The sequence below is a fragment of the Plectropomus leopardus genome, chromosome 11 (assembly GCF_026936395.1).
Source record: "Plectropomus leopardus strain MGB_pleo_1.0 chromosome 11, ASM2693639v1, whole genome shotgun sequence".
Taxonomy (NCBI): domain Eukaryota; kingdom Metazoa; phylum Chordata; class Actinopteri; order Perciformes; family Serranidae; genus Plectropomus; species Plectropomus leopardus.
Window position 1 is genome coordinate 8,996,000 of NC_142186.1, and position 25,712 is coordinate 9,021,711.

Consider the following 25,712-nt stretch of genomic DNA (forward strand, 5'->3'; position numbering starts at 1 on the left):
ACAACCCGATGTTGAAAGAACAAAGGATATATAGTGTGCGCTAGCAACACAAACATTTCACAGCATTTCTTCTAAAAAGCTCAGTGGCTGAAAAAAAGAATCTCACCTAATATAACAAGTTTGTTTCAATATACATCAATATACATGCCCTTCAGTTTTTCTTGGTGACAGGTATTTATTGCCTCTAGCTCTGGTCCCATTGGTGGAAAAACAACACACGAGTGAACGCGGTTATTTTAGCCCCTTAACCGGCGAGGTGCAATGACACACCGACACAATTTACTGTCCATCTCCACCTGAACAGTGCTAAAACATCGATCCAGATTTGTCTGCAACGAGTTTGAAAGAAAGACTGACTAAGTATGAGATATATAGAGAGAACCACTATAAAGTTTTTACAAACCTTCATCCATGCTGCTGCCTACTTTTTACCTGTTGGGGTAAGGGGCATAGGACAGGGCTTAACGGTCACCTCAGGGCAGTTACTGTCTCTATTCTTGTTGTGTTTCAGACTGATTTACAGTTAATTGAAGTTACCACAAGTAATTTTCACACCGACTACCTGCGGCCTTCAGGGCTCCTGAGGGTCTGAGGTTATGAGGTTCTGAAGTTGAATCACAGGAAGACTTTTTCTTGGAGAACCTAACAAATGTGCAGTACCGATTGAAGAAATCACCATTTCTCTCTTTCTTTCTGTTTACTCCCAGGTGGCTCGGGAAAGCACCGAACCAAAGAACCAAAGAAGAAGAACAAGCAGAGGCTGCGGTTTCGGGCCCAGAACCAGCACAGCGACCACTTGGCCTCCGCTCGTTCCAGCCAGTGAGGACTGAAACTACGGACTTCCCATTGAACAAAGAACCAACGCAAAGCTGCTAGCCGCCGCTGCACCCATATTCTGACCGACGACTATCATGAACCCCTCCACCTCCCCACCCCCCCCACCCGACCTGGACACAACCATGACTCACAAAGTCCGTCACTACAAAAAAAAAATAAAGTCTAACGTACGATATCAACACACTTAACACATGCTTCATGCCTCTGCCTCCCGCTGCTTCTCCCCCGCCCCCTGCTGCAGTGCGCCAGCCAGGTGACTCTGTTCTCTTAGCCCCGCCCCTTGCCTTGTGGACCTTTACAGTTGGCATTACTGAACTCATTTCCTGTCATTAACAATGTCATTAATTGTGCAGGGTGATGGAAGACAGAGGGGCAAACCAGAGACTGTGGAGGCGGGAGAGCCGGATAGAGGGAGGTGGATGGGATAGGTAGTGAGGGAGTTGGCAAGCTAAACTCGCAGAATAGGTGGGGGTGGGTGGGGGTTGGACCAGGGAGGATGAATCAAAAGAGGGAGGATGAAGAGATAAAAAGAGATTCGGCTGAAGCAAATGATGCTGATGGACAAGAAAATGGCATCTTGAACTGAAAGAGACTGTTTTTTGTTCCTATATTTATGTCAAAACTTCCCTCACCTCCCCCTCTGAACGGAGACGGAGTGTTCCCATGTGTGGCCTTTATGTTATGTACATTTTTGAGAGTAATATTAAAGAAATTACCATGCATAGTTGCAAAGTATTTTATTCTCAGCACAAACTGTTTACGTTCAGACCGCTTTATGCTCTAACTGTATAGTGTGGATAAAAAAAAAATTTAGTTGTTCGACTAGCATGGCAACAGACTCATGTGTATATAGTTTATCTAATTATGAAAGCTTATTACTGTATTTTCAGTATTGACTTGTTCACCGTTCTAAATGTTTTAGAGATAAAAAGGTTGTAATACCAAGCTACAGATTAAAATGATTAAAAACAAATAATAAACATAGCCGCCACATAGCTATTTCATTTATATGGTATATATTTGATTTATTTATTAATTCTATTTTGTACTTTTTTTTTGGTTCAGTGAGAATTTTTGCCTCATACTGTTACTCTTATATGCTGAAATATTCTTTGAGTTCCTTATAGCAGTGCATATCTTTAACGCGTGAAGAAAGGTTTTTGTCTGATGTCGCGCAAAGTGTTGTATTACATTCATTTGACCTCATCTACTGATTTCAATGTTTTAAAGAAGAAGTTAAAAAAATAAGACAAAACTATGCTTTGACATATTCTAGGTTTAATGATTAGGATCCAGCAAATGTATGGTCATAGGACTGCATATGTGTACATTGTGTTTTATTAAAATACATTTCATGTGACTGTATGATGAAGCTCTTCATTATTGTCTATGGCTATAATATATGTGGCTAAACTCTGAAACTGCCGTTTCCGTGTCTCACTTCAGTGTACAATTATGTGATTTCAAAAACATTTGTAAAATCCATCATGTCGCACTGCATGACACGAGTGTTACCTCCAGCCAAAGGATTGGATATGGTCGATTGGGCCTTAACAGCATGACGGCACTGTTAAGGGTTTGTAATTCACAATGACGTATTCTCATGAACGGTACAAAACCAGCGCATGCTGTTGGTGGCTCATTCATTTCCAACAACATGCATTTGGCTGCCGCACTCGCCTTTCATCACGCACACACATTCGATCACCTCTTTATGTGATGCATGTCGCACTTATTCACTTTTGTGGTTCTCAAAACATCAAATAAACACATTAAAAATTTTTAAAAAAGTCTCCTCTAGGCCTAAATCTCTGGTACACAGGCAAAGAGAAAATGTTTTAATGCAAGTCACGGCTAATTTAGCCCAAGATCCACACTGTATAATCATTGTCCCGAAAGAGGGGGAAAAAAAAGCAGAATCTGCCGGACAGCTTATGGATGCACAGTAGCAGATGAATCACGCTGTGTCACATATATATCATCCTGTGAGACTCAGACCACAGTCTTCCTGCTCTGGTTAACCCCCCTGAAATCACACATGATATTTCCATAGGGAGGCTGTCAGTGTTGAAATACCCCACTCTTTATATGCTCCGTGTCCATCTTGAGGCCTAATACGGAACAGTTTTAAGTGCCTGAACATCTTTCACAGGTGTTCAAAGTGGCACGACATATTTTACACAGGAGGCTATTCATTTTCACAGCTTAACACTTCCACCTTGCAATGGAGTCCCAAAACTGACAAAATGTTGTGAAAAAAAAAATCTAACGCACTACATCAAAAATAAGGAATAAGATAACTAAAGCTAACTTTTGTCAAACTATTTTACCATTCTTGTACAATTTGACCAAAACGCCTATCCAAGGCATACCCAAACTAAACTCAAAGCTGCTTAAACCACATGGAATACATATTTGTATTTTCTTAAAAGGTAACACCGGCTATTTTATTAGTGTTCACTCACCAGTTAGAATTACTATCAGTGCTACTGTCATTCAATAACAAAAAAAATTAAACACACTGCAGTAGAAGATTTTTTGATTTCTACTACTTTATTCTCTTGAAAACAGATGCCTGCAGATAACAATAGCCTAGACTTATTAGCTGCAAAACACCATAGCATGAAGCTACCTAGTCCAAGCTCAAAGTAGATAATAATACCAAACATATTAAATATTTTACACATTTCTCTAAGGGTTTGTCTGGGTGCTATCCAAATAAAGAGGTTGAAAACAAATTAACAAAAACAGAAATATCTAAATATCCCTCAAGAATATAAAATAATTTGTTTATTAGTTATAAAGAATGGTCCATTTTGATTTAAAAAAAAAAAAGAGGCACTCTAGCAGTTCATTGGCTATAGGAAGTGTCAGTCATTGGCACAACTGTTTGCTATTGCCTGAATCTCTTTGGCTATTTTCGCTGTGGACAGGACATGAGAGATCCTATTGGTTCAGGTGAGGTGTCAATCAAAAGCCCAGAGTGCAGCTGCCGTTTTTGAAAGTGACTTCAGCAACACAGTTAGGCCCACCTGAGACAGGAGCATTTTCAAGTTGGGGGATCTAAGAAGATTTAAAAGGATGCAAAAACACTCTCTGGCTATTTCTGGATCTAAGAATGTGTTTGGACTTAATATCGTGTATCAGGACCGTTTTGTGGGAATATTATCGAATGGTGGATTCCAGTGGGGCTGCACAGGTAAGCTGAAATTGTTTGTTTGTCTGTTTGTTTTGGTCTGACAGAGGCCTTGACAGCACCGGCTGTGGTGACTACATCTTGAAATGTTTTGAATTGATTGAATCGCAAGAATCGAAAGAAGCAAGCTTTTGAATGATATGTTGTATGAGAAACCTTAAACTCAACAGCTGGGTGAACTGTTGTCAAACTACACAGTGCATGTTATGTTAAATGCTGACATACAGGGTGTCCGAACGTAGTTAAGTGGGGCCTGATTAGAAAAATCAGTGTGTGAAAAATCACATCAAATGGGTTCTTACATCGTTCAGTAACAAAAAGTATTGAACTTTCCACAGCACCTAAAGGGGTCAGTCATCAGATATGACTTTGCTTCTCTTTGCTATGATGGAAGGCAATGTCTGCTACATGTCTGCTGTTAGGTAATGAGTTTTTGTTTTTGTTGTTGTTTTTTCTTGTTGCTTGTTTTCTTTGTCTGTCATCACCTCTGCCTGCTTAGTTCTGACTTGATGCATGTCTGCAAATTGTATTATAGTCCTGCCATTGTGAGGTGAAAGGGAAAAAAATGCAGTGATACTGCTTGAGCAGCCAATATTGTGTGGTCAGCCTGTATATTTTATTTTGTAAGTCAATCTGAGGACCATTTAAAATTGGTTCGAGGGCCACAGTTGGCTCCCAGGCCAGACTTTGGACATGTCTGCCTACATACCTTATACATCCATAGCAGCACTGTTTAAACTCTTCTAACATTAGCTGAAGCATTTGGTGAGCAAGACATTGTGACCTTATGAAAAAGACATTAAATCACAAATATCTACAAAATGTAGATGTAATGTAAAAAAAAAACACATACACAATACAGTATATGTAAGCTCTTGCATTTTTCCTCTTAGCTTAATGTAACTTACCATCATTCATAATTATTTTATCCAGCCAGTTAATTTTTAACCGTCTGCCTCACAGTTTGTCATTGCAGTGCCAAGAGACAGAAAACATTTTAAGGTGTCTGAGCATGTCCAATAAGCTTGCATGTTGCATAGCAGAAATCCTTGCTAATATAGTATACCCGCACATTTTTGCCTACACCCAGTGTTAGAGGAAGTACTTAGATCCTTTACTTAAAAGTACTAATACCACTGTAAATATATTCTGTTACAAGTAAAAGTCCTGCTTGTAAAATGGTACATTAAAGTAAGTAAGTGTAATCAGGACATGTAGTTAAGGTATTAAAAGGAGATTAACAAACAAACCCCCAAACCTCAAAAATAGAGAAGATAACGATTTAAATATTTGTCAAAAATAGTTGCCAAATCTGTTTTTTTTTTTACACTTTTGGGTAGTTAAATTTAAAACAACCTTCTCATGCTTTTCATGCAAAAATCTGAATGTGTGACGTAACCAGTAAGTAAAGCTTTCTGATAAATGCATACATTTTCTATATACTTTTATATTCAATTATCACTTTTTTTTAACCTATGAAATGGCAAAATTTAGCTGGACTTTGGAGCATTATTTAGTCCTCTTTTTGGGAAACTAGCATGTTTGGTACCACAGGATTCCTCACGTCTTCTAGTTTAACAATATATGTTATGTATGGACCATAATCGCATTGTAAATAATGCGTCAACGCTGACAGTCCTACTTTAGTTATATTTTTTACTTGTCTCATGACGTTTTACCACATTTTGTAAGTTTGGGGCCTTAATATTGCTATAAATGTATGTCATAAAAACTGCATATTCTTTTTAAAGTGAGGTCAATAAACGGCTTCGTGTAGCCAGTTTGGCCCACCAGTGAAAGAAGCAAAACCAAGATGACTGTTGCAGGGAAAGGAATAAGGCGTAGATGTTGTGAGTTGTTTTTAAAGACATCTGCTACTGGTTACAAGTTAATGAACGATTCACAGATGTCATCCCCTGGGCCAGACTATCACTGCTCCAGACTGAGGGATTAAACCTAAAGGCTTACGGAGAGGAACTGCACTGAAGTGGATTCATTAAGCACAAGACCACCACTACAGCACACATTGCAGTGTCTACAGTGGAAAAATAGGGATACAAAGAGAATCACATCACATATTTTGAAGGTCTCTTGATTTTTGCTCACCTTTAACCTATGAAAGTTCAAAGAGCTCCAGCAACACTTGTAGCTTGAGGAACGACTTTGTTAAAAGTAGAGTATATAAAGTTGCTGCAGCTCTCTCCATGCATCTTGGAAGTTGGTGAAGTTGTGCCAGAAACCTCCACTCTGCTTCACCTCTAACCTTTGACATAAAGTCTCTTTTTTCTACCATCCTGTGAGAAACAGGACACTGATAGTCAGTGGAGGAATGTAACTTATTACGTATACTCAAGTACTTTACTTAAGTATGAATTTGAGGTGCTGATACTTTACTTGAGTATTTTCTTTTCAGACTACTTTGTACTTTACTCAATTACATTTAAGAGGGAAATATTGCACCTTAAAATTCACTACATTCACCTAAAAGCTCTAGTAACTCTAAAAAATTAAGATTTTTGCATAAAGAAAGTTTTTAAATATGATGTATTGCTATAAATTAAACTACAAAACTGTTTATACAAGTACAGCTGCAACAATTAGTTGAATAATCAATCTGTCCAAATTAATTGCCAACTATTTTGAGAAACATTTAAGTATTTTTCTTTTTTTAAAATTGGGTTTTCGGAGGGTGTTACATTCAGTCTTCAGTGCACATAGTTTTTATACTTTTTTTTATGATTTTGAGTTTTGGGGTGGTTTTCCTTCTTTCATTTTTTAAGTTAAAGTTTTGGGTGTTTTTTTCTTTCTTTCCTCTTTAATTTTGACTTTTTGGATTTTTTTCCCTTCTTTTTAATTTTTTTTTTATTTTCCTAATAATTCTGAGATTTGTTTTGGTTGTATGCGTGGTTTGGAAGATTTGGCAACTATTTCTGATAAACATTTAAGTCATTTACTTATTTTGAGGTTTTTGGGGGGTATCTTCAAAATTTTTTTTCGAATGGGTACTTTAACAATACATTGAGTACATTTTCCTGATTATACCTACGTTTACTTACATACCACTTTCAATGCAGGAGTTTTACCTGTAACAGAGTATTTTCACAGCGTGGCATTGGTACTTCTACTTAAGTAAAGGATCTGAGTACTTTCAGAAGTGCCGATGGAATTCTCAGTGTTGTTGAGAGGGTTAGCAGCCATCCACACATCAGAAGTGCTGGTCCTCCCTGTGTAAACCACTTCTGTGAACTGTATGTGTGCACGCATGCCTCTGTGCGCGTGCGTGTGTTTTAATGTTTGTTCTGACTGTGGTTAGGTGGCTGAGACTGAAGCTCCCTTTTAATCTGACAGAGAGCATTTTCATTAGTTCTGTTGGGTCCTATTATTAAAGCTTGCTTCAAAGGCACAACAAGTGAAACCACCAACAGGAAATGACCCAGCGGGCTGTACGCTGTGTAGATCAGTGATAGCAATCTGTGCTTTAAGGCAGGTCGTTATGACACGTAAATGCATCTATTGTGCGCACTGTGTGTACCTCACAGGGACCTCTGCTCAACATTCACATACTGTAGCCGACTGTGAGTTGCAGTAGTTGTGGCACATGTGACACATTCGTTCCAATGCAGATGGCAGAAATGGAAGTTATGACATTGGTGGGGCAAATGAGATTGCCCGGGATAATAAATGTTGTAATAATTTGCAGTTTTTAATAACTGTATAATGAGCCATCGCTTGCCCTTAGCAGTTGAAGGAAATCTGGAATCATTAATCTTAATATGGGTTAGCTATGGTGTTTGGCAGGGGCCGAAACAGCAACGAGCAGGAACATAGCAGTGTCAAAGGACAAGCCGATGTTAACATTTTGGGCAAGTTTGCCATATGTAAGCCATCATGGTGTGTACAAGCCCGCTAAATGGTGGCATTAATGGGTGACTTTTATTACTAAACTCGCTCCTAATTGCAAAAATGCAATCCAAAGTCAACTCTCAGTGCGGATTTGGCTTTAGTCGGAGTTGCTAGGTAACAAGTTAATCCCAAAAATAAATATGGTCTTCCATAAAAACTAACTGTCTGTGACAGTTATTTGCTTTTCTGCAGAAATGTTTTTTGAAACGGGGAAAAAAAAAAAAAAAAAAAGGTTTCCGAGCTGTGCTAGAAGGAAGTACACGCCGATCGCAGTCATTTAGCCCCCTCCAAATCTGCCTCACCTGCTGGACAGGAAGTGAAAAAGATTAATGTTCTTAATCGTCACCTTGCGCATTAATATCACTGTGCTGCGCTTGATTTGACAAATGGGGGAATATTTATGAGTCACTTGCAGTGGTAGTGTTTCTGCGGTTAGGACTCATAACAGCAGGTGCAGTGGGAGGACATGGGATTTTTTATCACCATCTGTTGCACGGAACGGACAGGCATTTTATAACGACCCGGTGTGGCGTTTCCTATGGGTGCTGTAAGTATTTTTTTGGCTCATTCAACCCCTGTCGTTCTGGCTTTTTTTTCTACGTTGGGATCCAAACGCAACACAAAGCCATTGTCCCTGTTCACTTGAGGGGAATATAGCAGAGCAGCTCTGTCCTTTCCTCTCAGGATGTGACACGCAAGGGCTTTATGACCTGAACTGATTCATACTGCGCACCTTAAACACATTACAGGCTGGGCAAATATTTCCTCTTGCTCGTGCTCGGAGAGCCATGGGCACAACCATTATATTGGGCTCAAGAGCCAGCTGGTGAGGACAAATCCACAAGGATTCCTATTTTCCCCCTTCTGACTCTCTGGCAGCCTCGCTCCATTCATTCAATTTTTATATGTGCCTAGTAGCCGTGTTACTACCGGTTTCAAGGGAGAATTAATCGAAAACAGGTCTTATTAAAGTATATTAAGACCAGTTGAATTGGATATAATGTGCTCAGTAAGGGCCCAGAAGGGTTGTATCCGAGCCATAGCTGACACTTGTGGCTTCTACGAGCACGGCTGTGTTATTCTGTAGTGGCACTGCACCGGTTCCAGGGGGGCTATACACTTGAGCCAAGTGTTGCATTGTGGGTAAGCAGATTTTAAGTGGGTATGAGCACGGCAGGGGGTAAAGGAGGGGTCTCATTGTCCAGGAATGTTTATCTTCCCCCCCGCCTTCGTTCAAGGCTGGATTATGCAGCGCCATGGTTCTGAAGCAACCTTTGCCTCCACTTGGAGGGTCCGTGGAGGGAATATTCATTCATACATATACGCACGTACAAACTGGCATTATCCCCCTCATAAGAAGCCAGGTTGATTGTTCCCTCAAGGCACAGCGAGTAGGTGGAAGTGGAGCCGCTGTGGCAGGGTGTTGTACCTCACTTGCTGGGCCGGGCTCTCTGGGAAGGCTGGAGCCAGTGATGCTCCCAGTGTGTTCAGCACTAGTCATCATCCTCAGCACAACACGTTTTATTGGGCAGTGTGTGGGTTGCAGAAACGTGTTTAATCAACTCTGCCGTCGGGGAGGTCTTGACCTCATGTCAGTGGTTCCCAGACTTGATTTTGTGTGTGTGTGTGTGTGTGTCTGTCTGTGTGTGTCTGTATGAATGGCTCCCAGCCTTTGCTTTGGAGTGTGACCTGCGGTGGAGCCTCTGGTTCACACTTTGCTCTCTGCTGTTGCTGGTTTAAGTGATTAACTGGGGAAAGTGATGACTAATCTGTCGGTGGAGAGTCTGAAACAATTGCAGTCAAATGAGATATTACAGTCAATATTGTATGTAATGTGACCCTCTGGATCCAATCAAGGGGGACATTAATAGAGAGCAATTCCAGAGCTCTACTCCACACTGTTAGATATTTATATGGAGCATTACTCACAATTCATCATTCACTGTAAAGAAATTAGTCTGTAAAACATTTTGTATTTTGGTCCAGACTTAAATGTCCCAGCAAATACCAGATGGATCGCCATGGAATTTTGCACAAAAGATCACGGTTTCCAAATTACGTGTCCTAATGACGTTGGTGATCCCCGGACTTTACTTCTGGCGCCATGTGTGTAATTGACATTTGTGTTTTTTTAGTGAAATGTCTTGACAACTATTAGATGGATTGACATGAGATTCGGTACAGACACGCATGTTTCCCTCAGGATGAATTGTAATAACTTAGGTTCTGACTTTTCATTTAGCACAACAGGTCAACATTTTGATTAGTTCAATTTTAATTTAGACCGACAAGAGTCACCATTAGTTCAGCACTAACTAATGATTTTCACTTTAGCCTAAGCTGTGCTTTGTGTGTGGTGCTTATTAGCAAAAGTTAGCTTGTTATCATGCTAAACTAAAGCAGCATTCAGACCATTCAGAGTATCCCTGCCAATCTCAGGCATCCAATCAAGGGGGACATTAATAGAGAGCAATTCCAGAGCTCTACTCCACACTGTTAGATATTTATATGTATACCCCTTTTCCACCAAATCACCTCTGTCCTCAAATGGTTTCACTGGAACTTTGGTCCTATATAGCGAACCAGCCCGCATTTCCACCAGTTTGGTTCAAAACCATAATAAACAAGGATGTGTCATCAACAGAACATGTCGCACAGTGCCCACATAAGTAAACAGTAGTAGCGAAATTGCGGATTACATTGATTACCTGTGAACTTTTGTCCTGTTAATACAGATATTTGGTTTTAACCAAAACAAGCGTGTACCAAGTGAATGAGACTATAGCACGCTCTTTCTTGTCTGACAATTTATCATTCGACTTATCCATCCTCTATTCCCAACCACTGCATTCTAGTAAACATGATATCCAAAGAACCCATTATGGTATTTTATAGCCAAGGGGTAAAAGGTCACTTGAACATTATTATGTTATCCAAAAACACTCTTATGTCCATTATTCAGCGCAGACATTTGGTCACATACTGAAATGATTTGTGACACTAATCTTTAAACTGTATTTAAACTGTATAGATCTTCTATGTTGCCGGGTTAAAGATGTGTGTGAAGCATCCCTTTTTTAGACTTTGTAGCTTTGCAGCAACATCCATATTTGAAGCACTGAAGCTGTCACGTACTTATGAGTGCAATCTGACTGCTTTGCAAATTCTAGTTTAGTAGTGAAACGGCAAATAAAGGACATATGTGTTCACCTTCTCATCAGTCTTGTGGCTAACATATCTCCAGAAAACAAAAAACTCTAAAACTACCTGTTGTTACTTAGCTTCTAATTCCATTTATCTCCACAAGAGTAACATCCTGTAAATTCTCCAGTTAACCGCCTGAGCACTTTGTACACTTGAAAAAATGCTAGCTTGAAGATTTATAGACCTTGTATACTGTATTTCACCGATGAACAGGCCCCTAATTGCTGCCTGCCTGCATGCATTGTGTTTAGTGAGTGTGCATGTGGGTATGAGTCAGATAAAATAAACCACATGGTGTGCGTGTGAGTGTGTGTGAGGAAGCTGAACAGAAATCTCTGCTCTCATTTACTATCTCCTTGTGTGGTTTGGCAGCAGCTCTGTTGGTATGGGGGCGTGCAACGGGCATCCGTCTGGGCGCGAGGCAGGCCTGGCATGCCGCTCAGCCCCCTGCAAGGCTGCATGAGGGTGGGATCAGCGTAGGAGTCTACCAGGCTCCACACTGGTAGTCTGTGCATGTATGACTGCAAGCAAATGTGTGTCCTTCAGCGTGTACATGCCCTTCTGTGTGTGTGGAGGCAATTAAATCGTAATCACACAGGTTTAAATAACAACCACAGGTTCGCCATTGTTCCGCTTGTCACTTTCAATATGTTGACCTCTCTGTATGTTGTTTCACCATTCATAACTCCGTCACAGAGTCAATCTGAGCCTGTGTGTTCCCTAATCATTTCTGCACTGAGTTAACACCGGACCATTTATTTGACCTTTGTGGTCATTATAATTGCGAGGTGTGATCCAGCCATGCTGAAAGTAACACAATAGCATGCATGGCCATGTGCCATACCTCCCCTCATTGTACTGGATAACAAGCAAAGCACAGCAGAGCTGAGCTGGGCTGGGCCTGGTTAGCACTTGGACAGCAGACCACCCTTGGAAAATGGAGTTGCCTCTGGAGGAATTGTTTGTTAGAGGCCAATGGAGGATGTGACTTGCTTAACACCCCAGTATATCTGGGCCTGTATGGTGGCAAGAGTTGCAGCATATCTCAGTCCCTCTGGGATTTTGCGACGTCTCAATCTCAACAATTAACATAAATTAAGCCAGTGCCTGTGAATTCTGCCGGGTCTTGCAATTATGTCCAATTCCTGCAACTTCAACCAAAATTTTACTATTTAAAATGGGTGATATCTCAATTCATTGTAAACTGCATACAGAGTATTGATCCACTCAGCCCCTTTTTGCCCCTCTCTGTCTGTTTAGCTTGTGGCTAGTGCTACACTTGACACTGGGACAGACACAAAGTGACAGGCATAACTGCTAGCATCACATGGCTAACATTACCCAATGGGTTACCCAAGAATCAAGCCCTTTTGGTGCTGGTGTGAGATTGTTGGGACTGTTTAACGGCTCTGTGTTGAATGTTAGTTACTGCTGCTGAGTTAGCTTGTGCTAACCCATCAGAGAAAGTAGGAAGAGGGCAGCTCATGGCCACGTACTTCTGGATGGGATTTCCCCCCATTATGCTTTCTCTCCTTGGTTGTCACAGCTATGTCCTATTGACTATATACGTACAACTAAAGCGAGGTAATGTGTAATATTTTATCCTAAGTTCATCCAGGACACTTGTCACCCATCTTGATCATATATTTTTGTTTATTTATTAAGGAGGAATTTGATAATATACAATAGCAACTGCAGATACAGTATTCAGTAGAATGGGTTGATGATGCAGTCACATCACAGAGGCCATTGTCATCAGATTTTTAATTTAGTACAAAAAAAAAAACAAGTTCAATTTGAGCGAACGCTGTTTAAATCCCTAGCTGGAAAAAGAATCCTCACTTGCAGCACATGCCGCAGACGCCGAGCACGCAGCAGCCACAGCAATAACGGCATCTAATGGGGCCACTCTGATGCTTCCCTCTGATGTTAAATGGCATCTGTGAAAACAAAAGCAGACAGGTGTTCTCCATCATTTATTTTTTCATCCTGTCTTATGTGAGAAGTATCAGGGCAGTTTACATTAGAATTATCTCATACTAAGGGACTTAATTTAGTCAGTCATTAGAACGTACCATCCATGTTTCCACTGACGTCTCTTCATATTCAGCAGCTGGATAGTCAGTGCCGACTGGCTCCTCCAGCTCTTGCACCTGTTTAAAAATTGTTAACATTTAGTCTTAACAATTAAAAAAAATACTCATAGAAAGAAGACAGGTGTTCTCCAGTATAATTTTTTTGCCATTCTGTCTTACATAACTATCAGGGCAGTTTACATTAGAATTATCTCATGTTAAATGATTTTTTTTTATTCAGTCATTAGAAGGTACCATCCATGTTTCCACTGATGTCTCTTCATATTCAGCACCTGGATTGTCAGTGCCGACTGGATCCTCTATCTCTTTCACCTGTTAAAAAATGTGAACATTTAGTCTTAGCATTTAAAAAAAATCTCATAGATAATAATATTGTGAAATAAGTTCAAGTTGAATTTTTACTTCAGTGACTGGGACAGCTAGGCTCTTCTGAATACAAATAAAGGTGAGCACAATGGCCACTGCAACACCGAGTGTCTTCATCTTAGGATCTTAGGGTTTGACTGGTTGTTAAAAGTCCTTAAAGTGCAGAGCATCTAAACCTCAGATGTTTTGGTGAATCTTGTCAGCTCTTTGAGTTGGTGTCCTGTCTGATGACTGAGTCTGTGAAACATGCTGTTATTTATACTAAGTCAGGCCACCGTTGCTTCATCCCCAGCTGCACTTAGCCTTCTTGCCTCCAGGCATGGGCTTGCATCACTCCCTGGATGATTCCTGGTGTTGTTTTCGGAATTTCCTAAGTAATGGGATGTTCGATGTTCTCTGTTTACTCTGTGTTAAGGTTAAGGTTAAGGTTAAGATTAGGGGCCAGTGTCTTTAACATCAGCAGTAAACAGAACACACAGTTCCAATATATGCAATGTGGAATTAAAACACACTCTGTCCTTGTGTGCACTATGTGAACTCTCCTTCAACAAAGTGCAAAAGTACTGAAATCAGATTTTTTTTTTTTAAACTTTAGCTACCTTATTACAATACTAATACTAATGTGTTGGCATTTGTGACCCACTGTTGATAGGTCAATGTCTGGGCCTGAAAGGATAGATAACAATTCAAATCATCAAAAAACACCTAAACATTATCACCTAAATATTATATTTTTTTTACTTTTAGCATTGTCTGGTTGTTCCCAAAAAGTAAAGGTAACACTGATAATGTCACGGGCCATTTAAATGTTTGGTAACTTCAGGCTTTCCAGATATCTAGGGCAATAACCAAAATCCCTTTTTTAATGTCACTCTGTCCCATTTACCGATAACCCTTTCGGGTCACCATTAGTTCAGCACTAAGTTCTCGATGCCAGCAAACAGTATCCTGAATAGCTCCACATCTTTTGCAATATACAGCTGAGTAGCATTTTTTTAAGATGAGAAGGGAGCATCACCTTCAGCATTTTTTAAATGGCTATTTAAAGTAAGGGTGGACCGATATTGGTTTTTCAGGGCCTATATCGATACTGATTATTAGTAGTTAATGAGACTTTGTTTAAATGCCTTTAGAAAATGTTTAATCAACAACTTCAACATCAAATACAGCAAGTTCTCAGCAACTTTTTTCTTCTAAAGTCAAGTGAAAATTTAAATAAAATAATAAAAATACCTCCCTTTGGTTGTACAAAGCAAAATTTCCTCCCATGCTGAATCTTTCTTTGCACTTTTTAATTAATTAATTTTATCAGTGACCATTAAAATAAAATGCATTTGAATTCTCAGTATAACTCAGAAGTGCAGTATGTTTTTTTTGAATAGTTGAATGTTAAGTCTCATTCCCAGGTTTATTTATTCATTTTTTATAAACTTGACACATTCATGAGTCAGTTCAGTTAAAGTCAGAATGGAACTGCTGCTGCTTTTGGACCACGACCCACTGCCCTATTTATCCAATCTCCTGTTTTTCCAATCCACTTAAATTTTAAAGAAGTGGAAGCCTGTATTATGTACTACAAGATAATATAAGCATTTATTTTTTTTTCTTTTGCTGATAATATTACCAGCAGATTATTTCATTTTTTGACCAAATGCAAAGTGTGACTGTGGAGTTGGGTCAATCTCTGATTGGGTCTCTAAGTTTGATTTACCATTGTGACACGTCCTGGCAAATTAAAGGCAGTCATATTTTAAATGAATAATTTTTTAAATACAATCATCTTATCTGGGCTTACACAGGTCAGGTCATTCATCATTGTTATAAGAACTTGTTCACACATTATATATAAGTCCAATGATAGTTTATTGTATTGTGTAATAATCTGTAGTATTTGCAGATGTTTAATGATGCAGCCACATCACTGAGCATAAATGAACTACAGAATGACCAAATACAGCAACATCCACAGAGTTATTGTAAAAGTCCTTTAAAAGGAAAATGTGTTTAAAAAAAAAAAAAAAAAAGGTTCTTGTGGAAGTCTAATCCGGTTGCAGGAATCTTCAGAAGTCGCAGCGGACACCGCACATAACACCATCTTTTGTTGGGTAGCAGTAAGGAGTGCATTTAGGTGCACGCTTCTCTCTGGTATTTAAAGGCGTCTGTGTGAAAGACAAGAGACGTGAGTCTCCAAGATTGTGTCTCATTCTGTTTGCTCCCTAGTTCTTTAGACAGAACTGGTTCATAGTGTTTGGCTAAATACATTCAGTTAACTGAATATACCTTCTCTTTTTCCACTGGCCACTGTGGATGATCAGCAACTGGAAGGTCACCATTGTCATAGTTCACTGGCTCTTCCAGCTCCTGTACCTGTGGATGGATTTTGATTGTTTAGGAATGATATCTTAGTGTTTTCATAAAACACTAATAACTAAAAAGCAAAAGAAATGATTGTTCTTACTCCAGCGAGGGGTAAGGCAGAGCTCTCCTGAGTGCAGATGAAGGCGAGCATGACGGCCACTGCAACTGCAACACTGAATGTCTTCATCTTAGGAGAGCAGAAGTGGTTCAGTTAGTGAGCAGATCTCTTGGTGACTCTTGTTAGGTCCTCTGTCTGTGTGATGGTTGAGTGTGTAAAATCTCAGGGTATTTATACTCAGTGGGGCCACTGTTGCTTCATCACGGGCAGCACACACATACCTGCCTCCAGTAATGGGCTTTGCATCACAACTGACTGATGCTGGGAAAAATGGGAATTTTTCTGCTTTTGACCTTTGGTCGTATTGTGTGTTACACAACAGCAAATCAACCAAATTTTAGTTTTCAGTATTTTCCCTTGTCATACCCGTAAAAGAGGCATTGTGACTATTGTTTGTTTGTTTCTATCATTTGTGTTTATTGCTCATTTTCAAAAGAGTTTACATTCATTCTGCTAATGATGGTGTTGGTGATCCCCTCCGCGCATGTGTCTGTGCATGTGTGCAAATTTGTGTGATATAACTGCCTCAGTCATTATTGTATAACAGATGGGTGTTTTCTGGGATGAACTATGAATTTTTTTATTTTTATTTTTTGTATTTTAAGTTATTGACAGATACATACAAATAGTATGTACTCCATTGCTGTAATTCTCCTTAACATTCCTTTGCAAATTATGCATTGTATCTTATGTGTAAATACAAAGGAACAAGAAAAAAAGAGGATGTTTGTTTCATTACAAATCACTTGGTTTTCTCCTAAGACCATTAACAACACACACATACACCTATGTGTGCATGTGTGAACCTATGTATGCACATGCAACAAGAGGAGAAAGTGAAATCTGAAATCTGAAAAAATCTGAAAATCTGAAAAAATCTGAAATCTTTTCTCAGTTAAGGACGACATTTAGGATTTTCCATACGACAAAAACATGTTTCTGATAACGGTATTTTGGAAAGAAACCCTATCTTATCCTAGAATAGACTTAAGCTATTGCACAACTGACCTAACTGGGGGATTTCCAAGGCCGGGAATGTCATGTCCTGAATTCAAAATATGCAGGATAACAGAAACACAGAAATACAGTATAATGATTAAAAGGCTACTCAAACCATATGATAATGCTTTGAATTTCAATACTTTAAATCAGTTAATTATCGTGAATAAATTCAAATAACTGACTAGAAAACTCCCTGAACAAAGGTTGATGTAATGGCTTGTCCATCTTGAACAGCCTACCAGTACATTGTAATCAAAGACACAGACAGTCTGTGTACACTCTGTACATGGACACAGGCATGACAGGACAGTGCCAATTAAGGTATCACATTTACAGTCAGCATATTGTAAGGATTTGTTACGTTTAGATAAGATAAAAGGTCTAAGATAGGATTGGACAGCCATGAGCCTAGGGCTTGCCACTATAAGATGATCATATATATTTTTGTATCTTTGAAACCCATGATAGTACAAGCCTTTTTTTCTTTAATGAGGAGTATTGCAGTGGTATGCCAGTTTCAACGTATACCCTGGTCTGAAAAGTCACGGTTATGATACTGTGTACATTTGCTTATTTACAGTACTCCAGAGAAAATGCAACTGGTCGGAGAATTTACCTTTATTTTGCTTGTAGTTATTTTTTAATTTTATACTTCCATTAATGTAAATGATGAATAAGCTGATAAAAAATATATATATATATTATGTTGTAAAACTGACATTTCCTGAGACAGTTATTGTATGGTGAAAATCTCATTGCAGCCCCACTGAAAAACCAGGTGACGTACAGCGCCAAAAAGAGTCAGTTTATTTATAAGGATTCTTTAATTGTGTCTAACGCAGTCTTTAATTTGAAAAATACCTTGTGCACGTGCAGGAAATCTAAATCACAGTGAGCAATGCGTTCATTCTTATTAAATCATATGCAACATCTCCAACCTAACTACCCTGCTATTAAACAATTCAGTCTCATGTCAAATTGTGTAAAACCTGCGTTTGTCCACGCAGCAAAACATTGCAGTTTCACAAACATGGCTCAAAAACTGTGGCATTCCCTTGTTTCTCTTCCCTATCCTTTTTATTGACCTAGATCAGCTCACATGACTGTCAACTTTCTCTCTGGGGAAAACCAAAAATGGGGGTTGAGGGGTACATTGCCACTACTTTCAGTGGAAAATGTTGTATTCTAATATGGTGTCAACATTAAATTGCATTTGGATAACACTTCTAGTGAGAAGTGTAAATTTTGTTTTCCCCGTCTTCACTTATTGAATGTGTATGATCCTTTTTTTTTTCTAAGACAGTTTTATCAGGCCTGGCTAAGAAATTTTGTAAATATTACATTTTCTATCATTGCTATGGTGGTTGCTAAGGACACTTATCTGATCTTAAAATTGTGGCATAGTGCCCTTTAAAAATGCTATTTCAGCAACCATACAGACCATAACAGTGATAGAAAATGTAATATTTCAAACATTTTCTGGCAAGACATGAGGATACAATACTGCATTTTCCACTGAAAATAGAAGGAATGCCCTACTTTTTTGTTTTGTTTTTGTTATTGTTTTTTTTTTTTCAGCAGAGAGAAACTTGAAAGTCACATGAGCTGACGTCGGACAATCAAAAAGTATAGGGAAGAGGAGGAACATAGGAATGCCACAATTTGAGCTGCTTTTGTTAAACTGCAGCATTTCCGGTTCACAATTAAAGGTGAGAGTGGGTTGAGTCCTTCATTAAATACTGCTCCAACATGTTGTGGTGATAAAAATACAACACAATGTATTTTTTCACTTATGCAAAAGATATGGACAAAGTGCTCTGCAGTATCTGATTCTTAGTGCATGGATGATGCAGTCAAATATTTGAGCACTGAGTGCTTTTAGGAACCACATCTTAGTGTTTTGATAAAATCACTCAAACTGAACCTAAAAGCCAAAGAAAAAATGAAAGTCATATTTTAACTCCAGTGAGGGGTAGGGCAGAGCTCTTCTGAGTGCAAATGTATGCGAGAGCGACAGCCACAGCATCTGCAACACTGAATATTTTTATCTCAGCAGAAAAGATGTTTAGTTGTTTACCAGCATTTTCTGCTGTTGTCCTTTTGCCATTTTGTTTGTTCAGTATATCATAGTGTGGCAGAAATACCTGCAAGAAAACATTCGTGCATGATGCCCAATTATCTCATCTCGGTTCAGTTTGCTGTGTACTTTTAAAAGTAGTACTCTTTTTTTATGCAAGATAAATGTGGAACATTTTAGAAGACAAACTATACATCATGCCATGATGAATTGTTTTTCAGTTGTGTATTTTCATTGTAAAACAAACAGTTCACACGTTAAATATGAGTAAAAAAAGTTTATTGTTATAATACACTGTAGTATCTGCAGATATTTAGGATACTATCACATTACTGAGCATATATGAACTACAGCGTGACCAAATTCAGTCACATCTTCTGGTTTGCAAGAGCCGGTAAAGCAAGTAGTAAAATAGTGAACTAGCTGTAAGAGGAAAAAGTGTAACATTGTAATGTTAGGTGGTTGTTGAGGAGGTCAACAGCAGAAGTCGCAGCGGACACCACAGAAGACGCCGTCACCAGTCGGGTAGCAGTAAGGAGTGCATTTAACAGGAGACCGCTTCTCTCTGATGTTAAACTGCCTCTGTGTGAAAGACAAGAGACATGAAGTGCTCATCTTCAGCATTATCTCACACTGTTTTTGGTGGTTCATGGTGGTTGGCTTAATTCAGTCAGTTAATTGAACTTACATTCCCCATTTCCATTGGCCACTCTTGATGATCAGCAACTGGATTGTCACCATTGTCATTGTTTACTGGCTGCTCCAGCTCTTCTACCTGTTGAGAAATTTGGAATATTTAGAAATGACATAGCAGTTTTACAACCACCAATTACAAATAATAAGCAAAAGAGATGATTTTGAAGTAATTTTCTTACTCCAGCGAGGGGTAAGGCAGAGCTCTCCTGAGTGCAGATGAAGGCGAGCATGACGGCCACTGCAACTGCAACACTGAATGTCTTCATCTTAGGAGAGCAGAAGTGGTTCAGTTGGTGAGCAGATCTCTTGGTGACTCTTGTTAGGTCCTCTGTCTGTGTGATGGTTGAGTGTGTAAAATCTCAGGGTATTTATACTCAGTGGGGCCACTGTTGCTTCATCACGGGCAGCACACACATACCTGCCTCCAGTAATGGGCTTTGCATCACAACTGACTGATGCTGGGAAAAAGTGGGAATTTTTCTGCTTTTGACCTTTGGCCATATCAATTGTTCCACAACAGGTCAACCAAATTTTAGTTTTCAGTATTTTCCCTTGTCATACCCGTAAAAGAGGCATTATGACTATTGTTTGTTTGTTTCTATCATTTGTGTTTATTGCTCATTTTCAAAAGAGTTTACATTCATTCTGCTAATGATGGTGTTGGTGATCCCCTCCGCGCATGTGTCTGTGCATGTGTGCGAGTTTGTGTGATATAACTGCCTCAGTCATTATTGTGTAACAGATGGGTGTTTTCTGGGATGAACTATGCATTTTTTTGTTTTTGTTTTTTGTAAGTTAGTGACAGATACATACAAATAGTATGTACTCCATTGCTGTAATTCTCCTTAACATTCCTTTGCAAATTATGCATTGTATCTTATGTGTAAATACAAAGGAACAAGAAAAAAAGAGGATGTTTGTTTCATTACAAATCACTTGGTTTTCTCCTAAGACCATTAACAACACACACACATACACCTATGTGTGCATGTGTGAACCTATGTATGCATATGCAACAAGAGGAGAAAGAGTGGATAAAACTTTCTAAGTCTGAAATCTTTTCTCAGTTAAGGACGACATTTAGGATTTTCCATACGACAAAAACATGTTTCTGATAACGGTATTTTGGAAAGAAACCCTATCTTATCCTAGGATAGATTTAAGCTATTGCACAACTGACCTAACTGGGGGATTTCCAAGGCCGGGAATGTCATGTCCTGAATTCAAAATGACTGCCAAAATGTGTCTGTATGGCAATGGCAATGAAGAAGCAGGATAACAGAAACACAGAAATACAGTATAATGATTAAAAGGCTACTCAAACCATATGATAATGCTTTGAATTTCAATACTTTAAATCAGTTAATTATCGTGAATAAATTCAAATAACTGACTAGAAAACTCCCTGAACAAAGGTTGATGTAATGGCTTGTCCATCTTGAACAGCCTACCAGTACATTGTAATCAAAGACACAGACAGTCTGTGTACACTCTGTACATGGACACAGGCATGACAGGACAGTGCCAATTAAGGTATCACATTTACAGTCAGCATATTGTAAGGATTTGTTACGTTTAGATAAGATAAAAGGTCTAAGATAGGATTGGACAGCCATGAGCCTAGGGCTTGCCACTATAAGATGATCATATATATTTTTGTATCTTTGAAACCCATGATAGTACAAGCCTTTTTTTCTTTAATGAGGAGTATTGCAGTGGTATGCCAGTTTCAACGTATACCCTGGTCTGAAAAGTCACGGTTATGATACTGTGTACATTTGCTTATTTACAGTACTCCAGAGAAAATGCAACTGGTCGGAGAATTTACCTTTATTTTGCTTGTAGTTATTTTTTAATTTTATACTTCCATTAATGTAAATGATGAATAAGCTGATAAAAAATATATATATATATTATGTTGTAAAACTGACATTTCCTGAGACAGTTATTGTATGGTGAAAATCTCATTGCAGCCCCACTGAAAAACCAGGTGACGTACAGCGCCAAAAAGAGTCAGTTTATTTATAAGGATTCTTTAATTGTGTCTAACGCAGTCTTTAATTTGAAAAATACCTTGTGCACGTGCAGGAAATCTAAATCACAGTGAGCAATGCGTTCATTCTTATTAAATCATATGCAACATCTCCAACCTAACTACCCTGCTATTAAACAATTCAGTCTCATGTCAAATTGTGTAAAACCTGCGTTTGTCCACGCAGCAAAACATTGCAGTTTCACAAACATGGCTCAAAAACTGTGGCATTCCCTTGTTTCTCTTCCCTATCCTTTTTATTGACCTAGATCAGCTCACATGACTGTCAACTTTCTCTCTGGGGAAAACCAAAAATGGGGGTTGAGGGGTACATTGCCACTACTTTCAGTGGAAAATGTTGTATTCTAATATGGTGTCAACATTAAATTGCATTTGGATAACACTTCTAGTGAGAAGTGTAAATTTTGTTTTCCCCGTCTTCACTTATTGAATGTGTATGATCCTTTTTTCTAAGACAGTTTTATCAGGCCTGGCTAAGAAATTTTGTAAATATTACATTTTCTATCATTGCTATGGTGGTTGCTAAGGACACTTATCTGATCTTAAAATTGTGGCATAGTGCCCTTTAAAAATGTTATTTCAGCACCCATACAGACCATAACAGTGATAGAAAATGTAATATTTCAAACATTTTCTGGCAAGACATGAGGATACAATACTGCATTTTCCACTGAAAATAGAAGGAATGCCCTACTTTTTTGTTTTGTTTTTGTTATTGTTTTTTTTTTTTCAGCAGAGAGAAACTTGAAAGTCACATGAGCTGACGTCGGACAATCAAAAAGTATAGGGAAGAGGAGGAACATAGGAATGCCACAATTTGAGCTGCTTTTGTTAAACTGCAGCATTTCCGGTTCACAATTAAAGGTGAGAGTGGGTTGAGTCCTTCATTAAATACTGCTCCAACATGTTGTGGTGATAAAAATACAACACAATGTATTTTTTCACTTATGCAAAAGATATGGACAAAGTGCTCTGCAGTATCTGATTCTTAGTGCATGGATGATGCAGTCAAATATTTGAGCACTGAGTGCTTTTAGGAACCACATCTTAGTGTTTTGATAAAATCACTCAAACTGAACCTAAAAGCCAAAGAAAAAATGAAAGTCATATTTTAACTCCAGTGAGGGGTAGGGCAGAGCTCTTCTGAGTGCAAATGTATGCGAGAGCGACAGCCACAGCATCTGCAACACTGAATATTTTTATCTCAGCAGAAAAGATGTTTAGTTGTTTACCAGCATTTTCTGCTGTTGTCCTTTTGCCATTTTGTTTCTTCAGTGTATCATAGTGTGGCAGAAATACCTGCAAGAAAACATTCATGCATGATGCCCAGTTATCTCATCTTGGTTCAGTGTGCACAGAACCTTTTAAAAGTAGTACTCTTTTTTTATGCAAGATAAATGTGGAACATTTTAGAAGACAAACTATACATCATGCCATGATGAATTGTTTTTCAGTTGTGTATTTTCATTGTAAAACAAACAGTTCACACGTTAAATATGAGTAAAAAAAGTTTATTGTTATAATACACTGTAGTATCTGCAGATATTTAGGATACTATCACATTACTGAGCATATATGAACTACAGCGTGACCAAATTCAGTCACATCTTCTGGTTTGCAAGAGCCGGTAAAGCAAGTAGTAAAATAGTGAACTAGCTGTAAGAGGAAAAAGTGTAACATTGTAATGTTAGGTGGTTGTTGAGGAGGTCAACAGCAGAAGTCGCAGCGGACACCACAGAAGACGCCGTCACCAGTCGGGTAGCAGTAAGGAGTGCATTTAACAGGAGACCGCTTCTCTCTGATGTTAAACTGCCTCTGTGTGAAAGACAAGAGACATGAAGTGCTCATCTTCAGCATTATCTCACACTGTTTTTGGTGGTTCATGGTGGTTGGCTTAATTCAGTCAGTTAATTGAACTTACATTCCCCATTTCCATTGGCCACTCTTGATGATCAGCAACTGGATTGTCACCATTGTCATTGTTTACTGGCTGCTCCAGCTCTTCTACCTGTTGAGAAATTTGGAATATTTAGAAATGACATAGCAGTTTTACAACCACCAATTACAAATAATAAGCAAAAGAGATGATTTTGAAGTAATTTTCTTACTCCAGCGAGGGGTAAGGCAGAGCTCTCCTGAGTGCAGATGAAGGCGAGCATGACGGCCACTGCAACTGCAACACTGAATGTCTTCATCTTAGGAGAGCAGAAGTGGTTCAGTTGGTGAGCAGATCTCTTGGTGACTCTTGTTAGGTCCTCTGTCTGTGTGATGGTTGAGTGTGTAAAATCTCAGGGTATTTATACTCAGTGGGGCCACTGTTGCTTCATCACGGGCAGCACACACATACCTGCCTCCAGTAATGGGCTTTGCATCACAACTGACTGATGCTGGGAAAAAGTGGGAATTTTTCTGCTTTTGACCTTTGGCCATATCAATTGTTCCACAACAGCAAATCAACCAAATTTTAGTTTTCAGTATTTTCCCTTGTCATACCCGTAAAAGAGGCATTATGACTATTGTTTGTTTGTTTCTATCATTTGTGTTTATTGCTCATTTTCAAAAGAGTTTACATTCATTCTGCTAATGATGGTGTTGGTGATCCCCTCCACGCATGTGTCTGTGCATGTGTGTGAGTTTGTGTGATATAACTGCCTCAGTCATTATTGTGTAACAGATGGGTGTTTTCTGGGATGAACTATGCATTTTTTTGTTTTTATTTTTTGTTATTTAAGTTATTGACAGATACGTACAAATAGTATGTACTCCATTTCTGTAATTCTCCTTAACATTCCTTTGCAAATTATGCATTGTATCTTATGTGTAAATACAAAGGAACAAGAAAAAAAGAGGATGTTTGTTTCATTACAAATCACTTGGTTTTCTCCTAAGACCATTAACAACACACACACATACACCTATGTGTGCATGTGTGAACCTATGTATGCATATGCAACAAGAGGAGAAAGAGTGGATAAAACTTTCTAAGTCTGAAATCTTTTCTCAGTTAAGGACGACATTTAGGATTTTCCATACGACAAAAACATGTTTCTGATAACGGTATTTTGGAAAGAAACCCTATCTTATCCTAGGATAGATTTAAGCTATTGCACAACTGACCTAACTGGGGGATTTCCAAGGCCGGGAATGTCATGTCCTGAATTCAAAATATGCAGGATAACAGAAACACAGAAATACAGTATAATGATTAAAAGGCTACTCAAACCATATGATAATGCTTTGAATTTCAATACTTTAAATCAGTTAATTATCGTGAATAAATTCAAATAACTGACTAGAAAACTCCCTGAACAAAGGTTGATGTAATGGCTTGTCCATCTTGAACAGCCTACCAGTACATTGTAATCAAAGACACAGACAGTCTGTGTACACTCTGTACATGGACACAGGCATGACAGGACAGTGCCAATTAAGGTATCACATTTACAGTCAGCATATTGTAAGGATTTGTTACGTTTAGATAAGATAAAAGGTCCAAGATAGGATAGGACAGCCATGAGCCTAGGGCTTGCCACTATAAGATGATCATATATATTTTTGTATCTTTGAAACCCATGATAGTACAAGCCTTTTTTTCTTTAATGAGGAGTATTGCAGTGGTATGCCAGTTTCAACGTATACCCTGGTCTGAAAAGTCACGGTTATGATACTGTGTACATTTGCTTATTTACAGTACTCCAGAGAAAATGCAACTGGTCGGAGAATTTACCTTTATTTTGCTTGTAGTTATTTTTTAATTTTATACTTCCATTAATGTAAATGATGAATAAGCTGATAAAAAATATATA

At 38.7% G+C, this 25,712-nt stretch overlaps 3 protein-coding genes and 1 long non-coding RNA gene across 8 annotated transcripts in view; 2 read left to right on the forward strand and 2 right to left on the reverse strand.

Moving 5' to 3' along the window:
* The window catches only part of rspo2 (R-spondin 2), a 70,302-nt gene extending 68,044 nt beyond the window's left edge, over window positions 1-2,258 (forward strand). For both annotated transcript variants that reach the window (XM_042490723.2, XM_042490722.2), the window contains exon 6: window positions 708-2,258. In XM_042490723.2, the coding sequence (XP_042346657.1) occupies window positions 708-823 (116 nt within the window). In that variant the 3' untranslated portion in view covers window positions 824-2,258. The remainder of the gene's footprint in view (window positions 1-707) is intronic.
* Window positions 2,259-3,847: 1,589 nt separating this feature from the next.
* The window catches only part of LOC148188198 (uncharacterized), a 49,123-nt gene continuing 27,258 nt past the window's right edge, over window positions 3,848-25,712 (forward strand). Inside the window, exon 1 of the long non-coding RNA XR_015777888.1 lies at window positions 3,848-4,036. This is a non-coding gene — a long non-coding RNA (uncharacterized LOC148188198). The remainder of the gene's footprint in view (window positions 4,037-25,712) is intronic.
* Window positions 12,776-20,218, reverse strand: LOC121939493 (hepcidin-like). Of its 4 annotated transcripts, XM_042490147.2 has the most exons (5): window positions 16,061-16,222; window positions 15,883-15,969; window positions 13,471-13,548; window positions 13,216-13,293; window positions 12,776-13,080 (listed from the first exon to the last, which is right to left on the reverse strand). In XM_042490147.2, exons 1-5 carry the CDS (start codon window positions 16,145-16,147, stop codon window positions 12,979-12,981), a joined length of 432 nt encoding a protein of 143 aa, XP_042346081.1. In that variant the 5' UTR covers window positions 16,148-16,222; the 3' UTR covers window positions 12,776-12,978. The 4 variants fall into 4 exon arrangements, with proteins under 4 accessions (XP_042346081.1, XP_087940107.1, XP_087940105.1 ...); XM_088083981.1 differs by lacking the exons at window positions 13,471-13,548; window positions 15,883-15,969; window positions 16,061-16,222 and adding exons at window positions 19,896-19,932; window positions 20,033-20,218 and having other exon boundaries at window positions 13,216-13,253; XM_088083979.1 differs by lacking the exons at window positions 15,883-15,969; window positions 16,061-16,222 and adding an exon at window positions 13,639-15,665.
* LOC121945808 (hepcidin-like) lies at window positions 23,402-24,174 on the reverse strand. The gene is made up of 3 exons (XM_042490150.2): window positions 24,015-24,174; window positions 23,828-23,914; window positions 23,402-23,721 (listed from the first exon to the last, which is right to left on the reverse strand). Exons 1-3 carry the CDS (start codon window positions 24,099-24,101, stop codon window positions 23,614-23,616), a joined length of 282 nt encoding a protein of 93 aa, XP_042346084.2. The 5' UTR covers window positions 24,102-24,174; the 3' UTR covers window positions 23,402-23,613.

Coding starts and splice junctions, on each gene's coding strand:
- LOC121945808 (XM_042490150.2), bottom strand. CDS start 24,101: ATGAAGACATTCAGTGTTGCAGTTGCAGTGGCCGTCATGCTCGCCTTC. Junction 23,915..24,014: donor CTGCCTTACCCCTCGCTGGA/GTAAGAAAATTA, acceptor ATTTCTCAACAG/GTAGAAGAGCTGGAGCAGCC. Junction 23,722..23,827: donor GGCCAATGGAAATGGGGAAT/GTAAGTTCAATT, acceptor TCTTTCACACAG/AGGCAGTTTAACATCAGAGA.
- LOC121939493 (XM_042490147.2), bottom strand. CDS start 16,147: ATGAAGACATTCAGTGTTGCAGTTGCAGTGGCCGTCATGCTCGCCTTC. Junction 13,549..15,882: donor GGCCAGTGGAAAAAGAGAAG/GTATATTCAGTT, acceptor ATTTTTTAACAG/GTGAAAGAGATAGAGGATCC. Junction 13,081..13,215: donor CGTCAGTGGAAACATGGATG/GTACGTTCTAAT, acceptor TTGTTTTCACAG/ATGCCATTTAACATCAGAGG.